The sequence below is a fragment of the Cladophialophora yegresii genome (genome assembly GCF_000585515.1).
Source record: "Cladophialophora yegresii CBS 114405 chromosome Unknown aczIN-supercont1.6, whole genome shotgun sequence".
In the NCBI taxonomy this organism is placed as follows: domain Eukaryota; kingdom Fungi; phylum Ascomycota; class Eurotiomycetes; order Chaetothyriales; family Herpotrichiellaceae; genus Cladophialophora; species Cladophialophora yegresii.
This window is the reverse complement of record NW_006913050.1, coordinates 1,945,331-1,967,177: the sequence shown is the minus strand read 5'-3', so window position 1 is coordinate 1,967,177 and position 21,847 is coordinate 1,945,331. Positions and strand designations below refer to the sequence as shown.

General features: G+C 53.9%; 9 protein-coding genes across 9 annotated transcripts; 4 read left to right on the top strand and 5 right to left on the bottom strand.

The window, feature by feature from the left end:
• Window positions 1–216: 216 nt before the first annotated feature.
• A1O7_08730 (uncharacterized protein) lies at window positions 217–1,887 on the bottom strand (the record flags this gene model as incomplete). The annotated part of the gene is made up of 1 exon (XM_007762720.1): window positions 217–1,887. The coding sequence occupies one exon, from the start codon at window positions 1,885–1,887 to the stop codon at window positions 217–219; it is 1,671 nt and encodes a 556-aa protein (XP_007760910.1).
• A 941-nt stretch (window positions 1,888–2,828) lies between these two features.
• Window positions 2,829–4,358, top strand: A1O7_08729 (uncharacterized protein; the record flags this gene model as incomplete). The annotated part of the gene is made up of 2 exons (XM_007762719.1): window positions 2,829–3,192; window positions 3,250–4,358. The coding sequence occupies 2 exons, from the start codon at window positions 2,829–2,831 to the stop codon at window positions 4,356–4,358; spliced, it is 1,473 nt and encodes a 490-aa protein (XP_007760909.1).
• Window positions 4,359–5,306: 948 nt separating this feature from the next.
• Window positions 5,307–6,737, bottom strand: A1O7_08728 (uncharacterized protein; the record flags this gene model as incomplete). The annotated part of the gene is made up of 1 exon (XM_007762718.1): window positions 5,307–6,737. The coding sequence occupies one exon, from the start codon at window positions 6,735–6,737 to the stop codon at window positions 5,307–5,309; it is 1,431 nt and encodes a 476-aa protein (XP_007760908.1).
• Window positions 6,738–7,824: 1,087 nt separating this feature from the next.
• On the top strand, window positions 7,825–8,722 carry A1O7_08727 (uncharacterized protein; the record flags this gene model as incomplete). Its single annotated transcript, XM_007762717.1, has 4 exons — window positions 7,825–7,956; window positions 8,010–8,285; window positions 8,347–8,616; window positions 8,672–8,722. 4 exons carry the CDS (start codon window positions 7,825–7,827, stop codon window positions 8,720–8,722), a joined length of 729 nt encoding a protein of 242 aa, XP_007760907.1.
• Window positions 8,723–10,050: 1,328 nt separating this feature from the next.
• On the bottom strand, window positions 10,051–12,423 carry A1O7_08726 (uncharacterized protein; the record flags this gene model as incomplete). Its single annotated transcript, XM_007762716.1, has 1 exon — window positions 10,051–12,423. The coding sequence occupies one exon, from the start codon at window positions 12,421–12,423 to the stop codon at window positions 10,051–10,053; it is 2,373 nt and encodes a 790-aa protein (XP_007760906.1).
• Window positions 12,424–13,105: 682 nt separating this feature from the next.
• A1O7_08725 (uncharacterized protein) lies at window positions 13,106–13,560 on the top strand (the record flags this gene model as incomplete). The annotated part of the gene is made up of 2 exons (XM_007762715.1): window positions 13,106–13,272; window positions 13,332–13,560. The coding sequence occupies 2 exons, from the start codon at window positions 13,106–13,108 to the stop codon at window positions 13,558–13,560; spliced, it is 396 nt and encodes a 131-aa protein (XP_007760905.1).
• A 455-nt stretch (window positions 13,561–14,015) lies between these two features.
• Window positions 14,016–17,504, bottom strand: A1O7_08724 (uncharacterized protein; the record flags this gene model as incomplete). Its single annotated transcript, XM_007762714.1, has 2 exons — window positions 14,016–15,379; window positions 15,425–17,504. The coding sequence occupies 2 exons, from the start codon at window positions 17,502–17,504 to the stop codon at window positions 14,016–14,018; spliced, it is 3,444 nt and encodes a 1,147-aa protein (XP_007760904.1).
• Window positions 17,505–18,616: 1,112 nt separating this feature from the next.
• On the top strand, window positions 18,617–18,844 carry A1O7_08723 (small nuclear ribonucleoprotein D2; the record flags this gene model as incomplete). The annotated part of the gene is made up of 1 exon (XM_007762713.1): window positions 18,617–18,844. The coding sequence occupies one exon, from the start codon at window positions 18,617–18,619 to the stop codon at window positions 18,842–18,844; it is 228 nt and encodes a 75-aa protein (XP_007760903.1).
• A 363-nt stretch (window positions 18,845–19,207) lies between these two features.
• On the bottom strand, window positions 19,208–21,104 carry A1O7_08722 (dihydroxyacetone kinase; the record flags this gene model as incomplete). The annotated part of the gene is made up of 2 exons (XM_007762712.1): window positions 19,208–20,797; window positions 20,916–21,104. 2 exons carry the CDS (start codon window positions 21,102–21,104, stop codon window positions 19,208–19,210), a joined length of 1,779 nt encoding a protein of 592 aa, XP_007760902.1.
• Between the last annotated feature and the right edge of the window lie 743 nt (window positions 21,105–21,847).

Below are 21,847 nucleotides of genomic sequence, written 5' to 3'. Positions count from 1 at the left end.
CTGGGGCCTTTCCTGGGCTTTCTTGCCCGACTTGCCATAGCAACGCATAGATAGACTTCCCTTTTAATGAGAACACTTTACGTACAGCCATTGTCTTTGACTCTGGTTCTTGCCCGCAACGAGCGGGATGCCCGTTGACCTATTCGAGTCCTTCTCAAAAGGAGACTGAGGCTATCTAGTCTTGGTTCCTCGAGTCTATGTCTCGGACCCTTCCACTCAACGCCTCTTTTCCAGCTCTCTGCGTAATCCTTCAATGACGGTCGCAGACGTCTTCTCTACGTCTGCCACCCTTGCCGCGGACGTACACTCCAACTCCGCTATCCTTGCCGCAGACGTTCGCTCCAATTCCGCTATCCTTGCCGCAGACGTTCGCTCCAATGGCGCCATCCTCGCCGCAGACGTCCTCTCCAAGTCCGCTATCATCTCCTGCAATTCCTCGACCTCGGCCTGATGCTTCCTAGCGAGCTCCTTGTTCTCGTTGATCAATTCCTGCTTGTCGAGCTCGAGGACTCCTTTGTCCAATATCAACTGGTCCTTCTCATCGTCGTCTGCTAGCTCATCGTCCCAGAATTTGTCTGGATTCTCCTGAATATCCCGACGCCGAGCGTGACTGGGCTTCATACCCTCACTCATGACCGCATTGACGAGATCAACCATGCCGTTCGACTCGTCACAACGGGTGCCTCCGGCATCGGAGTCGTGGTCGGAGTCGTGGTCGGATTCGTGGCCTGTGTCGGAGTCGTGGTTGGGGCCATCGTCGTCCGGGCTGGGGGAGCTCCTATAGAACTTGTCGAACCGTCGCAAATCGCCACAGCTTCTCGCGAGAACGCGCAACGTGCTCTTTGCGAGATCGACGGGGATGTCCTCGGGCCACGGGACCTCATGGAAGAGCTTCATATAGTCATCTCTCCATCCGACACAGTCCCAGCGCTTTCTCCGGAAGGCTGCGAGCAGAGCCGCAACGTACAGATACTCCACGCCCGGTCGTGCATCAACACCAGGCCGGTACTCGAGTACTGTCCCGTCGAAGGCTTTGGTGCTGTACCCGCGAATGGTGTGGTCCGGATCCAGGGCAACGACTTTTAGGCATTGCACATTCTCCTCGGTCAATCCAGGAACGATTTGGATTGCGGCCGCATCCAGCGCTTGCTCCACATCCTCATGCAGGATTATTCCATTCGCTGGGTCCCAAAGCTTTGCATAGCCATCTTCGACTGGTAGCCCGAAGAGATGGGCAACTTGGACATCTCGAAGACAACATGGTACGATGTGTGCCGCTTTGGTGTCGCTTGTTTTGAACTTCAGCCCGTTCCTCGACGGAGATATGATAGGACACCATCGTAGATCGTCACCGGCTTCGTACCTCCTGATGAGACTCTGAACGAAATATGCCTGGTCAATTTTCCGAGATTTTGTCCATACGTCCTTATCCATACCGCTCAGCGGCATGTCGCTCACGCAGGTTGCCATTGCCATTGTCAAAGCCTCAGACATGCGAGCCTCACGCTCCAAGCACTGTCGAAGGGCGATTTCTGCCACGCGTGGCAAGTCTAGCTGCAAAACCCACATCTCTTTCTCGAACTCGTGGAGGTGACGAGAATTCTCGCGTAGCTCTTCCGAGCTTATGCCTTGTTCTGACGCTTCGAGAACTTCCAAGTCTAGGAGCAAAGCCCTTCTCATGGTCTTGCACCATTTGAGCTTAGCCCTGCAGTGATCACGGATTTCTTGCCGAAGTCTGACGCGTCCATCTTCTTCCAGTTTCATCTCGTCGGACTCTTGCTTGAGCCTACGGGCTACCGCCGCACTTCTCTCGCGAGTGCCGTCAAGGCCACGGTTCAAGGCACAGGCCCGTTCTGAGATAGATATATCGTAAACAGTGGTTGACATATTGAGGGTGGAGCTGAAAGCGGCCGACAGGTGATCGGCTTGGGCGTTTCGGCGTCGTCTGTGACTTGCTTGATCTTTTTGCGAGATATTTGGGATGCCTTTTTGTTGCTCCATATCGGACGAGATAGGGTAGAATTTATAGAAAACTCGTTCCGAGTGAAGGTCCTCGGCAGAGAGGAAGACTCAGGAAGACTCAGCACGGATACGTCTCGGAAGTTGCTTTCAAGGTCCTCGTCAGAGTGGGGTTCAAAAGTGATCCGTCTCAGAAGCTTGGATCAAAGGCGCTCGATAGGAGCGATGCTGCGAAGTGATTCGTCTCGGAAGTTCTTGATGCGTCTCAGAAGCTTGGATCAAGGGCCTCGAGCGAATGGAAGGAAGGCTCAAAGCCGTCTGCAGACTCGAGGACTCAAAGTTGATTCGTGTTAGAAGTTTGGTACGACACCGATGGGATGGCAGCGGCAACCATTGGACAGTCGCAATAGGAAAGTGATTCTGGCCCATCGAAAAACCCTTTCTTTGAGATCCGCCTGTCTCATGGCCGAAAGATGCAGAAGGCGCGGGTCTCTGACGAGGGCGTCGTGCCTGACAGAAGGTGCAAGGTCAGTGAAACCATGAATGGCGGACAAAGGGTGCAAAGTTCTGAGATTTTCGTGGGCGGCTCACGCGAAGTCCTTCAACACAAGACAAGGATGATGCTCACCTTACAGTGGGACTTGGAGGCTGTTGCAAACTTCACATTCATGGCCGCGGTAACGCAAGCGTGTTTACCAGGTGCGGCAGCAAGGTGAGTCTTCACCGTCGCAAGATGGCTGCGCACTTCGCGCTCAATCTCATGTCTGAGAATTCCTTCTTCCTCAACCGCGAACCTCCAGCACATCGTCCAACTCATCGCTGCGGCAATGTCACACGATAGCAGCCCCCTGTTTTGCCATTCCTCGCCGATGCCGCGTCTGTCTTCGCGCCCTGAGGCGGACGTGGCAGACTTGGTCGAGAAGGCACAGCAAACTCAGACTCTGAGCCCTGCTGTCGACAACTTTCTTTCTGCGCATGAAAATGCCTTTTTCGCCCTCTTCAGTCGCCAGATTGAACTCATCAAGTCTCGTTCGCAGGACCTCAGAGAAGCACAGATCACCATCTTCGACAAAGCACTGTTGGCCCTCACGGAACACCCAAAATGCCTCATGCATTCGGCATCTGTCAAGTTCTTCTGCGAGGAATATCTCAACATCGACCTCGGAGGACCCATCACACAATTGACCCGTACGCTGCAGCAGACTGTTCAAGCCCCTGAAGCACTGAAGCAAGGTAGAATGGCCGCTCCCTCTTCCCATGGCTCCTGACCTAACGTTTGTTTCTCACCAGCTTTGCTCTCCTCTGACGACGCTACCATGGTCGCGCTGGAAGCCGAACGCGAAATCAAGAAGTCTTCAAGACCGTTACCTGCCATCTCGCATCTTCGCAGAGAGATGGAGCCCAGACTAGGGGCGTTGTGGAATGTCTATGAGCTTGCTCGAGCAGATTATCTGATCGCGCTCGACAGAAGCAACAGAGAAAAGACCATCAGCACTGCCAAATTCCTCCGGGACACCGCCGAGAATATTCTGCTTTACCTCGAGAACAAGAACGCGGATGCCTTGATGATAACCGAGCTCGAGGGGACGTTCAAGCATGCGAAGAACACTGTTGTCTGTTTGACTGGTGGTAAAATCAGAAAGTTCGACACGGCAGAGATTGAAGGACTCAAAGGCGTGCCGCGCGGTCCGAGTCGATTGGGCCATCCCTACTCCCGTCAGTACCCTGACCCTTCAGATACCGAAACCCGCTACAACAGCACGGCCTTGCCCCAGGGATTGAGTTCTTCCGATCGTCCTACTGGGTATGAAAATCGCGGCCGTTTGAGACGTAACGAGCTTCTTCCTCGCCGAAACGTCAGTTCAAGCGCAGACCAGCCAACTCGTGATGACCATTACGGCTATGGCGGGGAGACATCCTCGTATGTGGCGGTATCTGTTTCCGATCCTGTCCGTCGCGACCACTACAGCGAGTTGGATGATCAAGATCGTCCCGAAAGCCGGGCGGTGACGCCAGAGCCAGAAACTCGTCGTGAATCCGACTACTGCCGAGAAGAGCGCAGCGCATCACCTGCACCGTCACCTCGCAGAGGTGATGGCGGACGTGACAGAAGCCGACCCCGCCAGTATCGTCGACGCTATAGGTCCCGATCATCTGACAGCCGATACTATCGTCCATCACTTCGACGCCGAGAGTATCCGCGCATAACCAGCAGGGCTGACGACAGAGTCCCCGATCGAAACCGAGGCCCAGCCAGAAACGAACGAGCCAAGATCCCAATGCCTGGACGTGGACACAGCGGGATTCCCTACGGTTATGATAGCGAGAGACTGGTCGATTCGTATAGGCCGGAATATCGCGATGAGGATGATCTGAGCATGAATGAGAATGAAGTTTGAGGGGATCGGCTCCTGGACGAAGTCACACTGGCGGCAAGAAGGACGCTCTCGCCTAGCCAGGTGAGTTATACCCCGCCAAAGTTGTCTCGTTGCTGATCAGGACCTGATCTAGAAATACCCTGAACGACATGACTGTATGCTATGATTGATGGTCAAAGGCATGAGTGCTGATACTCAAGGATTCGGATGCTGTGACTGTGTGCGCGGCACCACCGGAGTTGTGATTTTCAAATGTTGAATACAGCAAGCTTAGACACACGGCCCAAGAGGATCTGGGCGACTTGTCCCGATTGATTGACCAGAGAGGTATTGGATGGAGCCATTGATGCCATGTCAAACACCACTGACAGGACCGTCTCACTGTTTTGTTGTTACGTACCCCAACCCCTCCATAGCGTGCAAGCAATTCCTGTACCAGAGGTGGCTTCCCCCTCGGAGCGTTCAGACTAGTTCACGGCCAGTGTTCGTTCCTCGATCAGTGGTACTCGGTCCGACCATTGGATCTCGTCGTCTGAGCTGCATTGTCTCGCTTGCAAGCCCGTCCGCGGCGTCCGCATTGAGTGTCTATCATCGTGTGGCTGAAAGGACCTGAGAAGGAAGGGGAAAAGAACGATACGTATTAGGATTGAAGAGCTTTGAGCTACAGCAAGATTATGGCGTCGTGCCGTTGTGCCACGTATGCGACGTACGGTTGGGCAGATACATCCCTGGCGAAAAAAGCCTATCGCTGCTTTTGTCAGCACAGCACCCGCGCCCAGAAAATGCGACCAGCTTCCTGTCCTGTGTCTCCAGCAACTGATCGTGATTGTTTGGTCCCTTGCTCTGAACGTGTTTGCACATTTGCTTTTGTGACATCCCATCTCAGCGCATCGCCCATGTTTACTCAATTTCGCTGAGTTGGCAATGCCCCATGCATTGTGGAATCCTGCTCTCAGTGTGCTTGCCTACTTATGCCTGGCTAATGATATCCGCCTGTGGGAAGTAGCTTTCTTGATCGTCCATCTTGTCCTGGATAAGCCTACTCTCCACACCTTGATTGATGTCGAAACCATTCATGCTCGGTGTCTGCGGTAGCGGTGTATTCGTGGCGACCATGAGCATGACAGATTCCTGCAAAGGACTCGTATCCACGACTCGAGCACCGGGGGTTTCGACAAACGAAAGCGTAGATGCACGGGAACGGCAGCGTCGAAAGATCAGGGAGCTAGAAGGTCGAGAAGGTGGTTGTGGTCGGATGTGAGATACGCTTTCGGGATCGGAGGTATCTGTGTTCGAGTCTATGGAAGTGGTGCCGTCACGACGGGCTCTGGTCAGGGCTTTGCGAATGGTTTGGCGGAAGCTGCTACGCTTGTCGACGGAGTGTAGGTCAACCTGATCGTTAGAATGATTTTCAGCGGGCTGATTGTCTTGGGAGTGCCCTTCGCCTCCGTCATTTTTATTAACTTGGCTCTCGCAGGGTCTGGAGTCCGCTCCTGGCACATATGCAATATATTGCTCTGTTGCCGGATCGTAGTAGTCTACCTCGCCGTCCGAATCATCGATGACGATACCAGGAATCGTGCAGCTAGAGTGCAGAGCCGCAGGGCCCATCTGCTCATAGAACCGGAACCGATCAAGTTTTGGCAAACCGATTCGAGCAACGATGCGAGCGTCAGAGACTCGTCGGTTTTGCAACTCCCAGGTTGGTGGCATCTGAACTGGTCTGTTCAAGATATCTTCCAAAGATTGGTATGCACGTTCACGGCAGGTTGGGCGGCATGTATGGCAGATCTTGAACGTGCAATCTTGTGGCTGGAGGACCTTTGGAGGTTGTGGCAGAGACCCAGCCAGAGGCGGTGATGGAATCGGCATCGTTGAGAGCGACTTCGCACGTGGCTCTGGAGGTGCCATGGAAGGCTCAGACATCCAGACTTTCTGCAACTCTTTCCAGTCGTACGCCTGCTTTATCTCTTCGTCGAGCGAAGTGGATGAGGTTGTTGAGAAGGTTGTGCTTTGCGGGATGGTCGAAAAGGTGCAATCGCCGTCCGAGGATGAGGAGGATGCTGTAGAGAAAGTTGAGCTTGTTGGAGGTCTGCTGTCTGCCGATGGCTGTTCTGACATGACGAGACGGCGCACTCCCTCTTTCTGCTGGATGAGTTTCTTGACCTGCTCATCAGTGTAATGGCCTTCTCCAATGGCCTTAACGACAGAGCTGCTGAGTGAGTGCGTGGTGACATGTTGGTCGGCGCGGCTCCTCGAAGGACACGGCACCTCAGTAAAGTCGGACTCAGGCAGAAAGCCGCCGGTGTCTTGAGTGCAACGGTAAAGCCAGCCGATGCTGGGATGTTTGTGACAAACGGCGCACTTGAAGGACCCGTAAGCGTGGAAGAGACGAGTCATGGTGGTGTGCGTGCAAGGATTCCTCCTCTCCGGACCCACGAGGGTCCTTCGAACGAGAGGCATTGAGGTAGCAAGGGCACGGCAAGCATGAGTTGTGACTCAAATAAAACACGCCAGAGAAGAGTTGAATGGAAGATGAAGTGCCATTGAAGCCAGGCAGGAGCGCCTCGACACCATCGCACCGATGCAACGATGAGGTGGTCTGCGCAAGCTGCCGCACCTTCACTTTACCCTTTCTCCCTCCTCACGACGACTATGTGTGTTCCTCTTACTTCTGCTTCTTCTTACCTTCTTCCGCAGTTCAGCTGACTCTCATGTGCCAACCTTCTGCGCGCCATGGGGCCATGGTGATAGTGGGTAGCTTCGCTCTCTTGTGACCTCATGCTTATAGTTACTTGTTCAACTTCCCTATGCCGTCGCCATGGAGTTATTGTAGAACTGATTGCACTTGTATGGAGTGAAGCGGTAGGCGATTGATTTGCTGACTGCCTACGTGCCCACAATGTTTACCTCTCGGCGCCGTCGGCAACGATGATTGGTGGAGCGAGGTAGAGTCAGGGTGGGCCCGGGCCTTCGCAGCTGAAATTGCCAGCTCACAACCTCCCGACCCTCTTCGATCAGCCTGTCGTGGCGCGTCCATTGACCTGACAACTCTTTCCTGGTAATTACAGTGCGGAGTACGCGTGCATTGCCTTTCGCACAGCTGCACCAACGTCGTCGGCTCAGCTTACTCTCATCATTGTCAGCGTGTTACTGCAAGTCGCGGACCTAAGCAAGACTAGAAATTACTCGTACTTGTCCACAGTTCATCAATTCGGTACTTGTACGAGTCGTCCAGGCCGTCCCAGCCCTCCGCAATCGAGCCCCGTCTCCATCGCCCATCCCCTCCACCAATCTAAACAAGGCCTCGGCACCTAATCCCCTGCCTTTTGTCAACAACACTCTCGTCACCACCGATATCATTTCCTTTCGCTATCGTCACACTAGGCCGTTCATTGACCTGCCTCGACCGCTCTAAAGTCTCAACCGAGACTTACTCGAATCGTGCTCCTTGTCGGCCTCGATTAACGACGCGCAACCTCCTACCATGTCGGTCAAGTTCGAGCAGGAACAGGTGCGGATGATGGCGCCCGCCGTTCCTGGCGGTCGCGATGAGAGCACTGCGCACAAGATCGGAGAGGCTTTGACTGGTGGCAAGCAAGCAACCGGGTACCTGGCTGTAAGTATATTCTTGCCCCAAGTTCACTTGGGTGCGACTGATCATTTGCGCAGGCCTATCTCAAACAGCTCCAATCGAACCCTCTGCGCACTAAGATGTTGACCTCGGGGACACTCTCCGCTCTACAAGAACTGCTGGCTTCCTGGCTGGCGCACGACAAGAGCAAGCATGGCCATTACTTCTCCTCGCGGATACCAAAAATGGCCGCGTATGGCGCCTTCATTTCTGCTCCCATGGGCCATGTGCTCATCGGTTTCCTACAATGGGTCTTCGCGGGTCGCACAAGCTTGAAAGCGAAGATCCTTCAGATCTTGACCAGCAATTTAGTGGTATGTAACCAGCCTCCTTGATGCCGCCCAACGCCGGATGGCGCGCTCACTGTGTCGACAGATCGCACCGATCCAGAACACCGTCTATCTCTCCTGCATGGCTGTTATTGCTGGGGCACGCGCCTGGCATCAAGTCCGTGCGACCGTCCGCGCCGGCTTCTGGCCCGTCATGCGCGTCAGCTGGATCACTTCTCCTCTTGCGCTAGCTTTCGCCCAGAAGTTCCTGCCTGAGCAGACCTGGGTTCCATTCTTTAACATTGTGGCGTTCTGCATCGGCACCTACATCAACACTCACACCAAGAAGAAGAGGCTCGCTGCTTTGAGGAAGAAGGTACGTGTTGCGTAGTCGTAGGCAGGGAGGCCCGGCTGACACATGGAATCTCTAGCACTACGGCGACGGCCGAAGCTCGTCTGGACGTCCTGATGATCGCTACTAAATGCAACGAGCCGCGAAGCCCTAGAGTTAAACAGCTGGAACCCCAGTTGGCAGCGATTTGGCCTTCATCGATCAATCGTCAAGACGTCGTGGTTCGGCCGCGCGAGCTCTTTTGAGTTGCATTGTGAAGAGAGCTGAGTTACTATGCGGCAAACCGGGTTGACTCAAGCAGGTGGTAGTTATCTCGGAGTACCGGGGAGGAACCTTTTCCGGAGCTGCCAGGCAGACCCTTATCGACCGGCGAGCAGTCAGATGCTGAGGGAGAGATCTTGTCGTTCAGTTCAGGCTTGGGTGGTTTTTATCTGTTACCACACGTGTTGAACCGAACGATGTATCCAGCCATGTATCCACTGTATGTCAGGGTTTTGCCAGTTTCGCGCGATGTGAGTACCGCCTTTGGCTTGCCTAGATTTCCCAGTCCATGATGCAGGTTTTCATATTATGCTACTCCTATATCCTACCTCATCAATCCCATCCGTTCGGTGTTATTAAACTTGCGGCACTCGCCATACTGCTCGCTGAGGGTGTAGTACTGAATTACCACAGAGTCATGTACTCGTAACTACATAGAGTACTACAGTACCTAGGGAGGTAGTCTCTATGTCTCATGTCTGTCTCTCTGTGTGTATACTTTCTAGGGTGGGCGTAGAGTTTTCCGACAAACATCACAGGTAGTTATTGCTCGTCTCATCCAAGGCCAGATCAGTTCATCTACTATAGCTCAGCTCGGTTTACCTCCGATTCGACTCAACACAGCTCAACTCGATTCAGCCCATTACGGCAGATGATGGCGCGGCTAGACTCCAGGCTTTCATCCCTCCCTCCCCAGACTCGAACCTTCCCTGGCCCAGCCTTGGAACCAAGCTCTGTGGAGACCGCGTAGAGGGCATGCATCTCATCATCATAGAGACACACACACATGTAGATATATCTATCTACCTAGCACGTGCCCGCTCCGTGTCGTGATAACGTGTAGGTCCGTGATTCCACCCACGAGCGCCCTCCGAAGTACATACCGAAACGCAAGATGAGTGAGTGCGATGGATGCCGAGTCGCCTGCTTCGCTGTCTCATGGGACTGGCTGGGTTGGCTGGGTTGGCTGGGTTGGCTGGGCTGGCTGGCCTAGTACAGTACAGTAGAGAGTACTATGTCCTCAAGCAACGTACGAGTATGTGTTCCCTTCCTCTCTTTCCATGTAATCCTTCTCGATCAGCCTGTATGGTTGCACAGCAAGAGTCAGTTACTCCGTACTGATGTACATCACGTCACGCCAAAGAGAAGCGTTCCAACTGAATGAAAACAGTAAAGGGAGTGGGGCACGGCAGTTACTCACTTTTCAATGTTCCGCTTGATGTCGGCCTGATCCAGCACGCCGCGGGACATGGTCGCCTTGATGACCTCGACGACCAACTCATTGTGGCCGATCTTCTTGCGAGATTTCATGATCCTGACGATCGCGGCCTGGGTCTCGTAGTGCCGATCCGCCGCGACTCGTACGTGCGTCTCGCGGTTCTCCTCCTTCGTCTCCTTGAGTTGGATCTGGTTGATCTTGATGCGCATCTTGGCGTCGCTAAAGGTGTGCGCGAAGGCAAAGGTGTCGGTGTCGCTGACGTCGCGGCCGCGGGGATGTTTGCGGAGGACTTGGTATTTCGCGCACGCGAGGGATTGGAGCGTACGTTTCAGTTCGGCGTCGACGAGGCCGCTGCTGGCTTTGATCTCGGCGTACGTTAGATGTTTGTCGGAGGGGATGTCGTTGAACAGTAACAGGACGACCGCCTGGAAGCCCGACACCACAAGTTCCTTGTTCCCTTTTGGGAATTTGGCGCGCAGATGACAGTGGGCCAGGGCGTGTTTCCAAGTCAGTTTGCGGCCGGAATGTTTCGCCTTGTAGTGCTTTTCGAAGGAGGCCATGACTTTGGTGATGTGTGGGGGGATGTTTATTGCAACGTCTGGGTACGTGGGCCATGCTGACGCAGAGAGGACGTTTACGTGGAGATCGGGGAGGCCGGGTTCTTTCCCGCCTCTGTCGTCAAGCAATTGATTATAGGACATCATTTCTTCTCGTGCGAGGTCCATGTCCTTGAACATGGACTCGAGATTGTGCGTGAAGGCGGCGCCGCATTCATTCTTTAGGCGCGTGAGCATGTTTCGTTCAGCGTCGAAGGAGGCGCTACGGCCCATGAGCAAGCGACGGGCCAGGTCTTTCTTGTAGAAGGCCTCGAACACAGCTTTGCCGTGGACAAAGCGGAAGAGGTCGAGGGCGTTGGAAAGATGTTGGTTGATCTCGGCATCTTCGTCCGCAGGGTTGTCGTCGAAATCATGTTCTTCATCAGGTTTGGACAGGTCGGTCTTTTGAGTCTGGAGGCGAGGCACTGCTTTGACGCCGCCTTTGAGGAGGAGGTCGACGTGCTTCGCGATCATTTCGCCGGGTTTCGCATTGTCGGTATCCCAATTTGACTGGGATTTCTTGGTCTTGTTGATGAACGTCTCGAACGCCTTGTGCAAGGCATTCCCCAGCGTCTCGTTCTTGTGGAAAGAATACTTGAGGTAGTGATCGAGCCTTCGCTTGAATTCGAGCAGTCGAATGACCATCTCTGACTCTCGCTTCTCGTCAAAGACGATGACTGATCCTTCCGTCTCAACATACTTGCTAAAGCATGGCACGATCAAGCTGCCGTGTCCTTTGCGTTGTAGCAAGGTGTAGACTCTTTCCAATTCTTCAAATTTGTCGTCCTCCAGAAGATCAAGGATGCCATCATCGTTGGAAAGTGTCTCGACCTCCTCTTCGACCAGAACCCTGTCGAATAGCTCGGAGATCTTGATGCGGGTGTTGCGGTCCAGAGTCAGCCAGTCACATCTGGCCATTTCCCGTGCAAAGAGCTCGGTACAATTATTCACATAATTACCTAATGAGGCTTTGTCTGATTCCGCCTCTCGCCAGCTTCGAAAGTACTGCTCAGTTGCTACGAGGAATATAGGCTCGAAGTCGTTCGTGTAGGTGCTCAATTCGTGGAAAGAGTCAACTGACTGCCGCAGAAGACCTCGGTCATTTTCACCGAGGTTTCCCTTACGGTCGTAATCCATCAGAGTCATGACGCCCTGGAGGACCTTCTGCTTGATGAAAGGTTCCTGGAAAAGAGTCGAGCGAAACTTGGTCAAGCCCATTTGTGAAATGCTTGTTTTGTCGGGAGACCGCAGGCAATAAGTTTGGTCCATGTAGAAAAAGATCTGTCGTACGGTCTGCAGCTGCCTTTGCCACGTCTGCCAGGCGTTGACAAATGTTTTGAGACAGTCAATGTCTGAAGAAGTTACCTCTTCTCGCTTGATCTTGTCTCTTAAAGAGTTGAGATGGGCTTCGCACTTGTTGCACAGATTGTGGTAGAGGTCGGCACTGTGACCATGCCGACATGTGTTCTCTGCACCCTTGTAGAGCTCTTCTAGAGAGTATGGATCCTTCTCATTACCGAAGATGGCGTCGAGTGCCTTGTCTTCTTCTGCCCACGTCTTCTCGAAATACAGCCTTGTGTCTAGTCGAGGAGCGGCTCGAAGGTTCTTCACCACCAACTTCTTCGGACCTTGCGCAGGATTGAAGGGGATTCGCTGGGCTGCAAACACCGGTTTCGGTTTGCCATTCTGAGGTTGGGAGGTGGTGCCATTGAGGTTCTCTTGCTTCATCACTTTTGCAGGGCCGAAGTCATACATGTTGGCGAATGCATCTCTGCTAGGGGACTGCATCTTGTCGACAACTTTCTTACCGCCTCCCGGAACCTGCCTAGTCGGCGACCTCTCATTCGAGTCGTCTTGTACTAGGTCAGATACCGAGATGCGTTGCCTCTTTGCAGCCCTTCTGGAAGGGGTTCCTTCGCCGGCGACGGCTGCTCTTTTGGGAGAGGAATGGAGGCGGGGTTGAGATGTGGTTCCTCGATCCGTTGCCTTGCCCTTGCGTGGTGTAGTCATCTAAGTTGTCTTGTCAATTCGGTCGAAGGCAGAACGGTGAGATGATTGAGATACTGACGGTGCCGATAACTACGGCGGGATGGATGCGGGATCTAAACTCCTGTGGAATGGTCAATGACGAGCCACAGTGGAGTTAAACGATATTCTAGCCCCGAACACGGCACCACAGGGAAGCCTGGAGTGCCAGAAGCTCGCCGGAATGCGGATACGAGTGCAACGGTGAAGTTTACAGAGCCGAACCGCAGACGCGTCCTCCGTGAGGCGTGCGCTCGACGTGTAAAGCACTTCCTGCCGAGCGCATTTGGGAGGCGCAAACACCTGGAGCACTACGCAGAGCATCGAACAATTAGATACATACCCTTGAAGCCAACAAAGTTCCCGCGTACACAACCATCCAGCCTCATACTCTTTGACGACCGCATTCAAGATGAATTCCATGTCAACGCCGCGAATCTTGCCCGCTCATCTCCATGCCTTCGCCCCAGGTACCTCCTCACACAACACGGTCCGTATGCTGGGCACAATCTCCCACGTCAGCGGCGACCAAGCAACCCTGACATGTGGTACTGACTCTGTAACAATCCTTCTGGCCCGGTATGGACGATCCCTCCTGTCATCTACCTGTGGTGGAAATACTAACTCTACTCGAACAGAGACTCACACCTGTCCGTCGGCTCCATGTACGAGATCGTTGGGAAAGTCACCAATGCAGATGGCGGCCACGGGTTGGCTCTACGGGTCCTGAGTAGCACAGAGTGGCCGCGCAATGATCAAGGTCAATTGCCAGACTTAAAACTGTTCGAGGCCGCCGTGGACGTGACGCATCGATACAAGACTATCTTTTACGGCGAGTCAGAGGGTGGGATGGAAGGGGGTTATTGATGGAAATGACACCCAGATATTCAACGGCTGGTCAGACGGTGGGTCGAACCAATCCCGCAACACGGATCAACAGTACGAGATCAGCCGTAGGAGCTGTCGTCTTCGACACAATAAGTTCGTCCATAAGAGTGGGCGAAGGTGCAGGACCAGGGATACGGACTACGCGACGAGCAGACCACAACCTCAAAGCTCGCTTGTGTGGAGATCTTGATCGGTCTCATTGCAGCCTCAGAGCTATGTCCTGCGTCAGGAACAGATGGCCTCAACTACCTGATGTTCGGCGCTTCAGCTCTAGTGATCATATCTGGATGTATCATACATGTCGTAAGCACCTGCTGTACAGTACCCAGCCACAGTGGGTGGACAAACTGCTTCTTCAAGATTGGGCCCATGTCCATTATCCATGCTCTGCTGCATGGATATTGCAATATCCCGTCTGTATCATAGCCTCATTCCTACTTCTGGCGCCGTGGGCTTCTTCGGAGAGCATGAGCTCCAGTGTCTGCAACAGCCAATCCTTCTGGATCTGGGTATGCCGAATCTGCAGCTGATTCGCCACCGCTGGGATCGAGGAATTTGTCCCACATGGCATTGACGCTCTCGCCCATCTCGACCCCGTCAAAGTAGCCGAATAACCCCACAGGCGGCGAACTAGGCATTGCACTGTTGGCGAATGGATCAACCATATCGCTGGTCAGTTGATCAGTTGTCAATTCTGACAAGCCAAAGTCGGCGATCTGGTTACCAGATATGGGAGAAGAGTTCTTGAGAGAGGGGAGGTCGGGAAAGTCAAACGAGATCGACTTCTTAGGTGTGTCTTTTCTTCCGCCACTCCGCAATGTCATATAGTCCGTCGGCATGAACTTCATCCCCATGGGATGGTCACTGGTCAGAGCTTCGTGGATAGAGCGAGATATGGGCGTCATCTCGAGCACATTCTTCTGGGCAGACCCGAGCAAGGCTGCCAGCGCGGGATGCTCAAGTCCAGTCTTTGGCGTCCGAAGAAAGGGGAGTTGTTCGGCATTGGGAGACAGCTGGGAACCAAATTGACGTTGAGGTGTCTTCAACAGTATTCGCTCAGATCGTCTTTTTGGGGTTGGCGTCATGGGAGGAGGAAGTCCTACATCTGCCGTGTCATCCTCGAATAGATCCGCAAGACCATCATCTGCGATTTCTGGAGCTGGGGCCACATTCTCCTTCCCATCAACTGCCACTTCCACGATCGCTGTCGGTCCTGCAAAGACATCTCTGGTCTTATTAAGTCTAGGACTTCTTCGTACGAACGCCAGCAGAGGATTCTTGATCATGGAGGGTTCTCTCTGTGGACCAGGATCGGAGCAAAGTCGCATCTTGTCGGGAGATGGGAAGAGCTGTCTTCGCACAGGCTTGGGTGTCAGATCTACCTCGATAGGGGCGTCTTCTGACCCGTGCCCACGGGTAGGGCTTGACTGAACTTCTCTCCCAGAGGTATGATGACGCGTGCGTGGTAATCCTCTGGGTCCGAGGTCGGAACTGTTGGCTCGAAAAGGCTGTGGCATTGGTGGTAGCTGCGGTTCGCCCTCTTCCACGTTGACATTTGCAGGTGGTTGCGCCTCAGCGTCGTTTTCTTCAGTGTCGGGAACTTCGGTAGCTGAGTCACCGGGAGAAGAGTCATCGCTAGGAGGGCTCTGATCATCGGTCTTGGGATGAGGGTCACCATTCGCCTTTGCTGGGTTCTTGGGAGGGTTTCGCTTGCGCTTGCGCTTCGCATTTGGATCTTTTTTCTGCCATTTGGTAGCAGGTCGAGGGCACTTCTGCTTATGGAACCACAAGCCACAGGCTGGAATATGTTAGCAGCATAACAAGGTCCGCCGGAGTCACTCACGATTGCATAAAGTGATTGCAACCCAGTCATCGCCATCTCCTGCCCGCTTCTCTACTTTGAAGCCTCGGAAAGTCTTCACAGTCCCGTCTTCATTGTGATCGATAGGTTCCTTGAAGCAGCATTCACCATAGCTCAATGAAGTCTCGATGTCGTCCCAGCCAGATTTGAAGATCTTTGCAAAAGCTCGTCGCCACGCCGGAGTCTCTATTGCCCCACAATTGTCACAAAACGGAGGCATCTGGCCATTTGCGATGGCATTCTCGAGTCTTGCCTTGGTCAATTCTTTACCGACTTTCTTCTTGGAAGCCGTCTTGGTTTTAGACTCTTCGCCGGTCGGTGCGTCAGACATAGGTATGTCACTATCGGGTGCCCATGTCTGCGCCCGTTGCAAGGTTCTGGGAGCTGGATCACTGTTTAACATAGATGGTGCTGGTGCGATCTTCCGTAGCTGATCACGCTGTTCTTCCTGGATTTGCCGAGCTCTAGGAATAGGTGCTGGAGCTAATCGTGGAGACGACATACTTACTCTTGGGGCAGGTGCTGGCGTGTACGACTGTGCCCTTGTCAAGGGTTTTGAGGTGACGGGAAGAGGTGGTGGCATGGTGTTGTACGATGACTTCGGGACTTGCGACTCTTCACCATCGTTGCCGTCTTCGAAGACCGGAGGGTACTGCTCTTCCTGGTGCCCAGACTGCTGCTCTTGACCAGAGTCATTCCCAGCTTGCAAGTCGGGCTTGTCTAATATGAAGTCGTCGAACTGCAGCAATTGATCATCTCCAAACATATCCTCAAGATTCCCACTCATGAAGCCAGAGTCGTGATCTGGACCTATGTGCACAGGAGGAAGTGCAGGGCTAGTGATCGCTGGTTGTGTGAATTCCGGCATGACAGGTGGTGAGGAGGGGAGATTCGCAGGTGTGCTTTCAATACTTCGGGCTCGTGTATCTTCTGGAGAAGCGATGGGCACAGACAGAAGCTCGGAGTGGAGTGCCAAACTTGGGGCCGGAGATGAGTCTCTGGTCTGGTGACCTTGAGCCAGATTGCTAGGAAGCGGGTGCTTCCGGGGTCTACCACGAGGTTTGGCTGTCTTCGCAGCAGGCACAGGAGTAGGCGGTCGCACTGGTTCGTCACCTTGAGCACCAGCCTGGAGACCTGTGGCGGGATTTACAGCGACAGGGCGATGGAGCCGAACGCTTGAGGCAATGCTCGCTGCCACCCGAAGCGATTCAGGTTGTCGTTCGATATTCAGGTTGGATTTTGAAGGCCAATCCACCTTGGTAGTCTTGGCCCGCTTCCTTGCCGGACCTTCGTCGACGACCTCATCACCACTGTAGTATCCCGAGTTGGATGAGTCACGTCTGCTGCGGGGTGGTTGACGTGTGCCTGCGCGTGAACCGGGGCGGGACTGCTGGCCTCTTGCAGCAGGGTTGCAGGTTTGGCTTCCTGTGGGCGTGCCAGGTCTGCTGCCTATTCCCGCACTCTCACCACTCAGCACTCGCTGCATCGTTTCCAAGCCTGTGGTATCCAGCGGTGATGCCGATCTCTGCAATGACTGCGAGGATGCGCTGTTGGTCCATTGGGGTCTAATTCCATCTTGTGAACAGACGCTTCCTGAACGATATCTCGCCTGGCCAAAAGTGCTGACGGGTGTTAGTCGGAGTTTGACCTCCAAAGTCTCTTGTGCGTTCTTTGAGAACAGGCCCATCACGTTCTTGGTGATCCTGCCTGTGACCATGGTTTCGCCGTCGACATCTGCGCTCGAAGGTTGGCCGCTGAAGGTTTTCGACAGCATGCCTTGTCCCACCAAAGGTGTATCAGGTTCCGAATAGTCATAAGCATAGATCGTGTAATCAATCTCGGTGAAGGTCGTAAGCTCGGGACTAGCAGTTGTCACAGCTTCCAAGCACGTTCGCAGGTCGACCACACCAATCTGGTTTACTTCATCGATGAAGGCGGTCTGCACGTCCAAGGGCTGTGGCCAGCGTGCAAGGTGATTATTTTTCTGCTCAGAGTCGAAGGTGTATAGAACTTTCAATCGGATCGTTCGTATCGAGACGCCTTCAGCTGGAGAGGTCGCCATGACAGCGACTGCAGGAGCGACGCGACGCTACCCAGACGCTGGAGAGCTGGTGCCGTGAGATGCAAGAGGTTTATGAAGAGGGGCTCATCGCGTCGAGAGGTTCAAACGAGGTATACTGAGTTTCAAGAGTGTCAGTAACGGGGTCGGTCGTGTGGTGCGTCAATGTTGCTTCAAGGTTGGGAAAGCAGCTGGGGTGGTTTCCTGGCATACGTCGAGAAGCGTTTTAATGTTTGAACAGACACAAAGAGATACAGGGCGAATGACTACCGTAGAGTAAGCAAAGAGGACAGAAGGAGAGAAGTGGGTGGATGAGTTCCAAGCGAGGGAAATGGAAGGTTGAGAGGTACCTTCAATGGCCGCGGACGCGCTGGCCCAAACGCGTGTATGCAAGGCTTCGGAGGCTGGTGCCCCAGGTGGGTGCCAGAGGGAGCGTGGCGCGGATGACGTACCCCGTGGCCAGTCTAGTAGTAGCCGTGTTCCAGCATAGGAAGGTCAGCCGACCGTCTCGCTAGGCCTCCAAAGCGTTTTCGAGAAATCGAGGAATTTCAATACCTTTGGACAGGAATCGAGACTCTTTAAGTATTTCTGCTATGACCATGGAAGCCTCCAAAATACAGTACGTTCATTGCCTGACTCATACCCCTGTCTCTCACCTGTGCTTATCTCCGGAGTAACCTGCCGTGGTGGCCACCTCCACGCCGAAGCGAATTTGCTGACCCCTGGTGTTCTTCCACAATAGAGATCTGCTCAATAAGCCGAGAAACGAATTAACGTATGTGAACATCCCCGCTCCCCTCAGTTTGGTGCACTCCTCTCCCCTTGCACCCGCCATCACAACAAACACTCCGCCCACCCCCCTGGCACGCCGATTCCGCTCCGCTCTCCGCCCCCACCGCGACTTCGTCGTTGCATGACATATTCTGCCGACATCATGCTATCATTGATGCACTAGCACACTCACCTCTGTCTCCTATATCCATTCATCGCCATCGCAACACGAAACAGTCCTGCACTATCTGAGATCAAACTAACTATTACGCTTCGGTTGTAGTGAATATGAAGTCTCCCTCGTCGAAGCCCACGAACTGTCGACCGGGCCGCTCTCCATTCTCATGACCGCAACTCGCACACACACTCAAGTGCTGATTTCATGTCGAAACAACCGCAAATTGCTGGCTCGAGTAAAAGCATTTGACCGCCATTGCAATATGGTTCTGGAAAACGTCAAGGAGATGTGGACAGAAAAAGGCAAAGGAGGTGGCAAGGGTGTCAACAAGGACAGATTCATCAGTAAAATGTTCTTGCGGGGCGACAGCGTCATCCTAGTGCTGCTGAGTTGAGCTCATTCCTGTGCAGGACGTGGTCGCTCGCGCTTGTGGGTTCCGACTGGGACGTGCATGTGCACCCGCTTGCCAGAGGATTGCTATGGTTACAGTATCAAATGTTGAGGCCACCTCGCAATCGCCAAACCAGCGACCGAGCAAGGTCCAAGTGTGGCGTCCGGGCAGGTTTTTCTTGGAAGGACTACATTTCAGGCACAGGCTCGAGTTTCAGGCCGGCGCAAGGCGATGGCAAAGATTTACCGATACCCAGAATCGCGTCGAATACGGAATTTTCCTATTTTATCTGGGCAGGCTGCTGCCTAGCTCAGCACAGCGGCATGATCGACCGCCTTTTCGCAGTCTGAGGATACAGGACGCCACTTAGCTAGCGGCACCAGCCAGTCCAACCAAGAACTCTTGCAAGCCCCAGGCGCCTGGATCGGGGATCTTGCCCATCCATTCATCCTCCGCGCCGACATAGACAGCTCTTCCCAAACTGGCTTTCATGCTCTTCGTCTTCTCTGCTCCCTCCTTAGCAGCCTCAGCCGCCTTCTTGACATCGCCGGTGCTGCTGAGAGTGTCAACAAAAGGCACCAACGCATCCATTAACGTCCTGTCACCTGGCACTGCAGGTGTATATTTGCCCAGCGCCTGAAGACTTGACTTCAATGCTGCTGCCCAAATCTTTGCATCGACGTCTGCTGGGGATCCAGTATCTTGTTCTCTCAGACCATGCGCCAGTGCATTGAGGAAGATCGCATAGATAGCACCAGACGTGCCGTCCATTGTATTCTCGACCACCGGTACAATCTTGTTGACAAAGGCGACGGCATCCGAGGGGGCATCACCCGAAGACAATTCTTTGAGCACGGCCTCAGCACCCCTCTTTAGGCCGATACCGCAGTCGCCGTCTCCAATGATTGTGTCGTACTTGGTAACATCTGCCTCAGCGGCGATCATCTTGTCGAGACCCGCCTTGAGAATCTTGTGAGCCTGCTGGGGATCAAGCTTCAGATTGGAGGATTGGCCCTCAGCTGTTACTGGCGGCTGGCCTTCGGCAGTGGCAGAATTGTCGGCATTCCAGGTCTCGGTCCGAGTAGCGGCAGCCCAGCCAAATGCCTCGGCTGGCGCGTCGAGGAGCTCAAGCATCGACTTGCCAGGTCCGAGACCGGTATCTTCTAGCTTGAGAACAGAGGCTGAGAAGCCCAGACCGTTCAGAGAGGTAATGAAGGTACCAGCGATGACTCGCACAGGGACGATGCCGTAGTCTTCCTTCAATTGCTTGTGGACCTCTGCCACGATTCCTCCGATTTCCAGATTGCTGACACCGCCCAGGTTGTTGATCAGAAGCACGGTCTTGTCGTCCTTGTTGATGTCGACGTAGTGTCTGTCCTTGTCGTTGGGATCCAACATCTGTGCTAACATCGTTTTGATGAGTTCCGGCAACGTTGCTGACACACGGTGACTACCCGGTTCGTTGTGAATGCCCATACCAACTTCAATCTCTTCGGTTGGGATGATCTCGTCGGAGTTGGGCTTGTCTCGCCCAGGGACGTGCACATGCTCCATAGATGCTCCTACAGACACGAGGTTGCCTGCGACTTGCTTGGTAAGCTCGTAAACCTCCTTCAGGCTTCCACCGGCTTCGGCCAAAGCTCCTATGATCTTGAGCACGAGGATCGAGCCACCAATACCTCTCCTGCCGACTTTACCACCTTTTTCTCGGCCCACGCCGACATCGTCACCAATGGCGTAGAACTCGGTGTCAACGCCGGCGGCTTTGGCCTTTTCAGCCGCCATACCAAAGTTCAGGACATCACCAGTATAGTTGAACGTCACGATGGCGACCCCTTTCTCGGTGGGGACGCGGGTGAGGGCAGCGCGGCGCACTTGTTCGGCGGAAGGGCTGGCGAAGATAGTGCCAGCGACGGCAGCAGTTACGAAGCCTTTGCCGACGAAACCAGCGAATGCCTGCATTTTATCCAGTTAGTCGTTCTTTTCGTTCTGTGCGGTTGGTAGGCATCGGGTCTCGTGCCCGCCGGCGCCAGTCTACGGGGGCACAGCACAGTCGCATTGTGCGGAGACTTACCGGTTCATGGCCCGAGCCTCCACCTGTGATGATTGAGACCTTCGGATTCTCTGTTACCTCCTTGGTCGGCCTGCGGTACACGATTCTGTTCTGTGCATCGAAGGCCACGGAGGGATTGAGCAGAGTCAGTGCGGAGAGAGACGTCTGGACGAGATGAGTTGGGTCGTCAATGAAATGCTTCGACGACATCTTGAGGGGCTTTTTCGAGCCGCGTGTGAATATAACAAGTGATCCTGGAGGTCAGGCACCGATTGACTTGAGGAGCTGGAGAGTCGACACCTGAGGAGTATGTATTTGTATCTACCGCGTGTACCCTTCGCTTCTTCGCAAAATGCAATGCGGGGAAATGGCCGTCCCAGGCCCTTCAGAGCTTTGTTATGGTGGGGCTTGCCTGGCGAACTCGTGGAGAGACTGGAATTCATTGGATCGTTGACCGTTTTCCATTTAGCCATTTGCCGCTTGTGCTCGAGGGGCGTTTGGTGAGGTGAGATGACATGCACCTCGGGCTGAGGCGATGCCGATAGGAACACAGTCTCGAGAGTAGCTAGTGTCTGCAGAACGTCAAACGCATCTCTGCATGTAGTTCTCTTCTGGTGGCCTGTTGTGAGCGAGCTTCAACGCACTACTGTCGCTCAGCCATCGTCGCAGGACCGGTTCTGTGAGGTTGACAATCACCTTCGGATTGCCATTTCCGGCAACTCCGTGCAGTGATGTACACCGAGACACCGGATACGAGGTCGACGCAAGCACATCGGACACAAGCCGAAGTGCCCGTCCTTGGTAGGACTCGGAATTTTGCCGACATCGCAAAGCCTCGACGCTCCATGTGACTGGACCAGAAAGGTTCAAGACGAGATACAAGTGTGGAGACGCAAATCGTCGACGTCCAAGTTTGAAGGTGTCGCCTGGACCGTGTCGAGGACACAAATAGA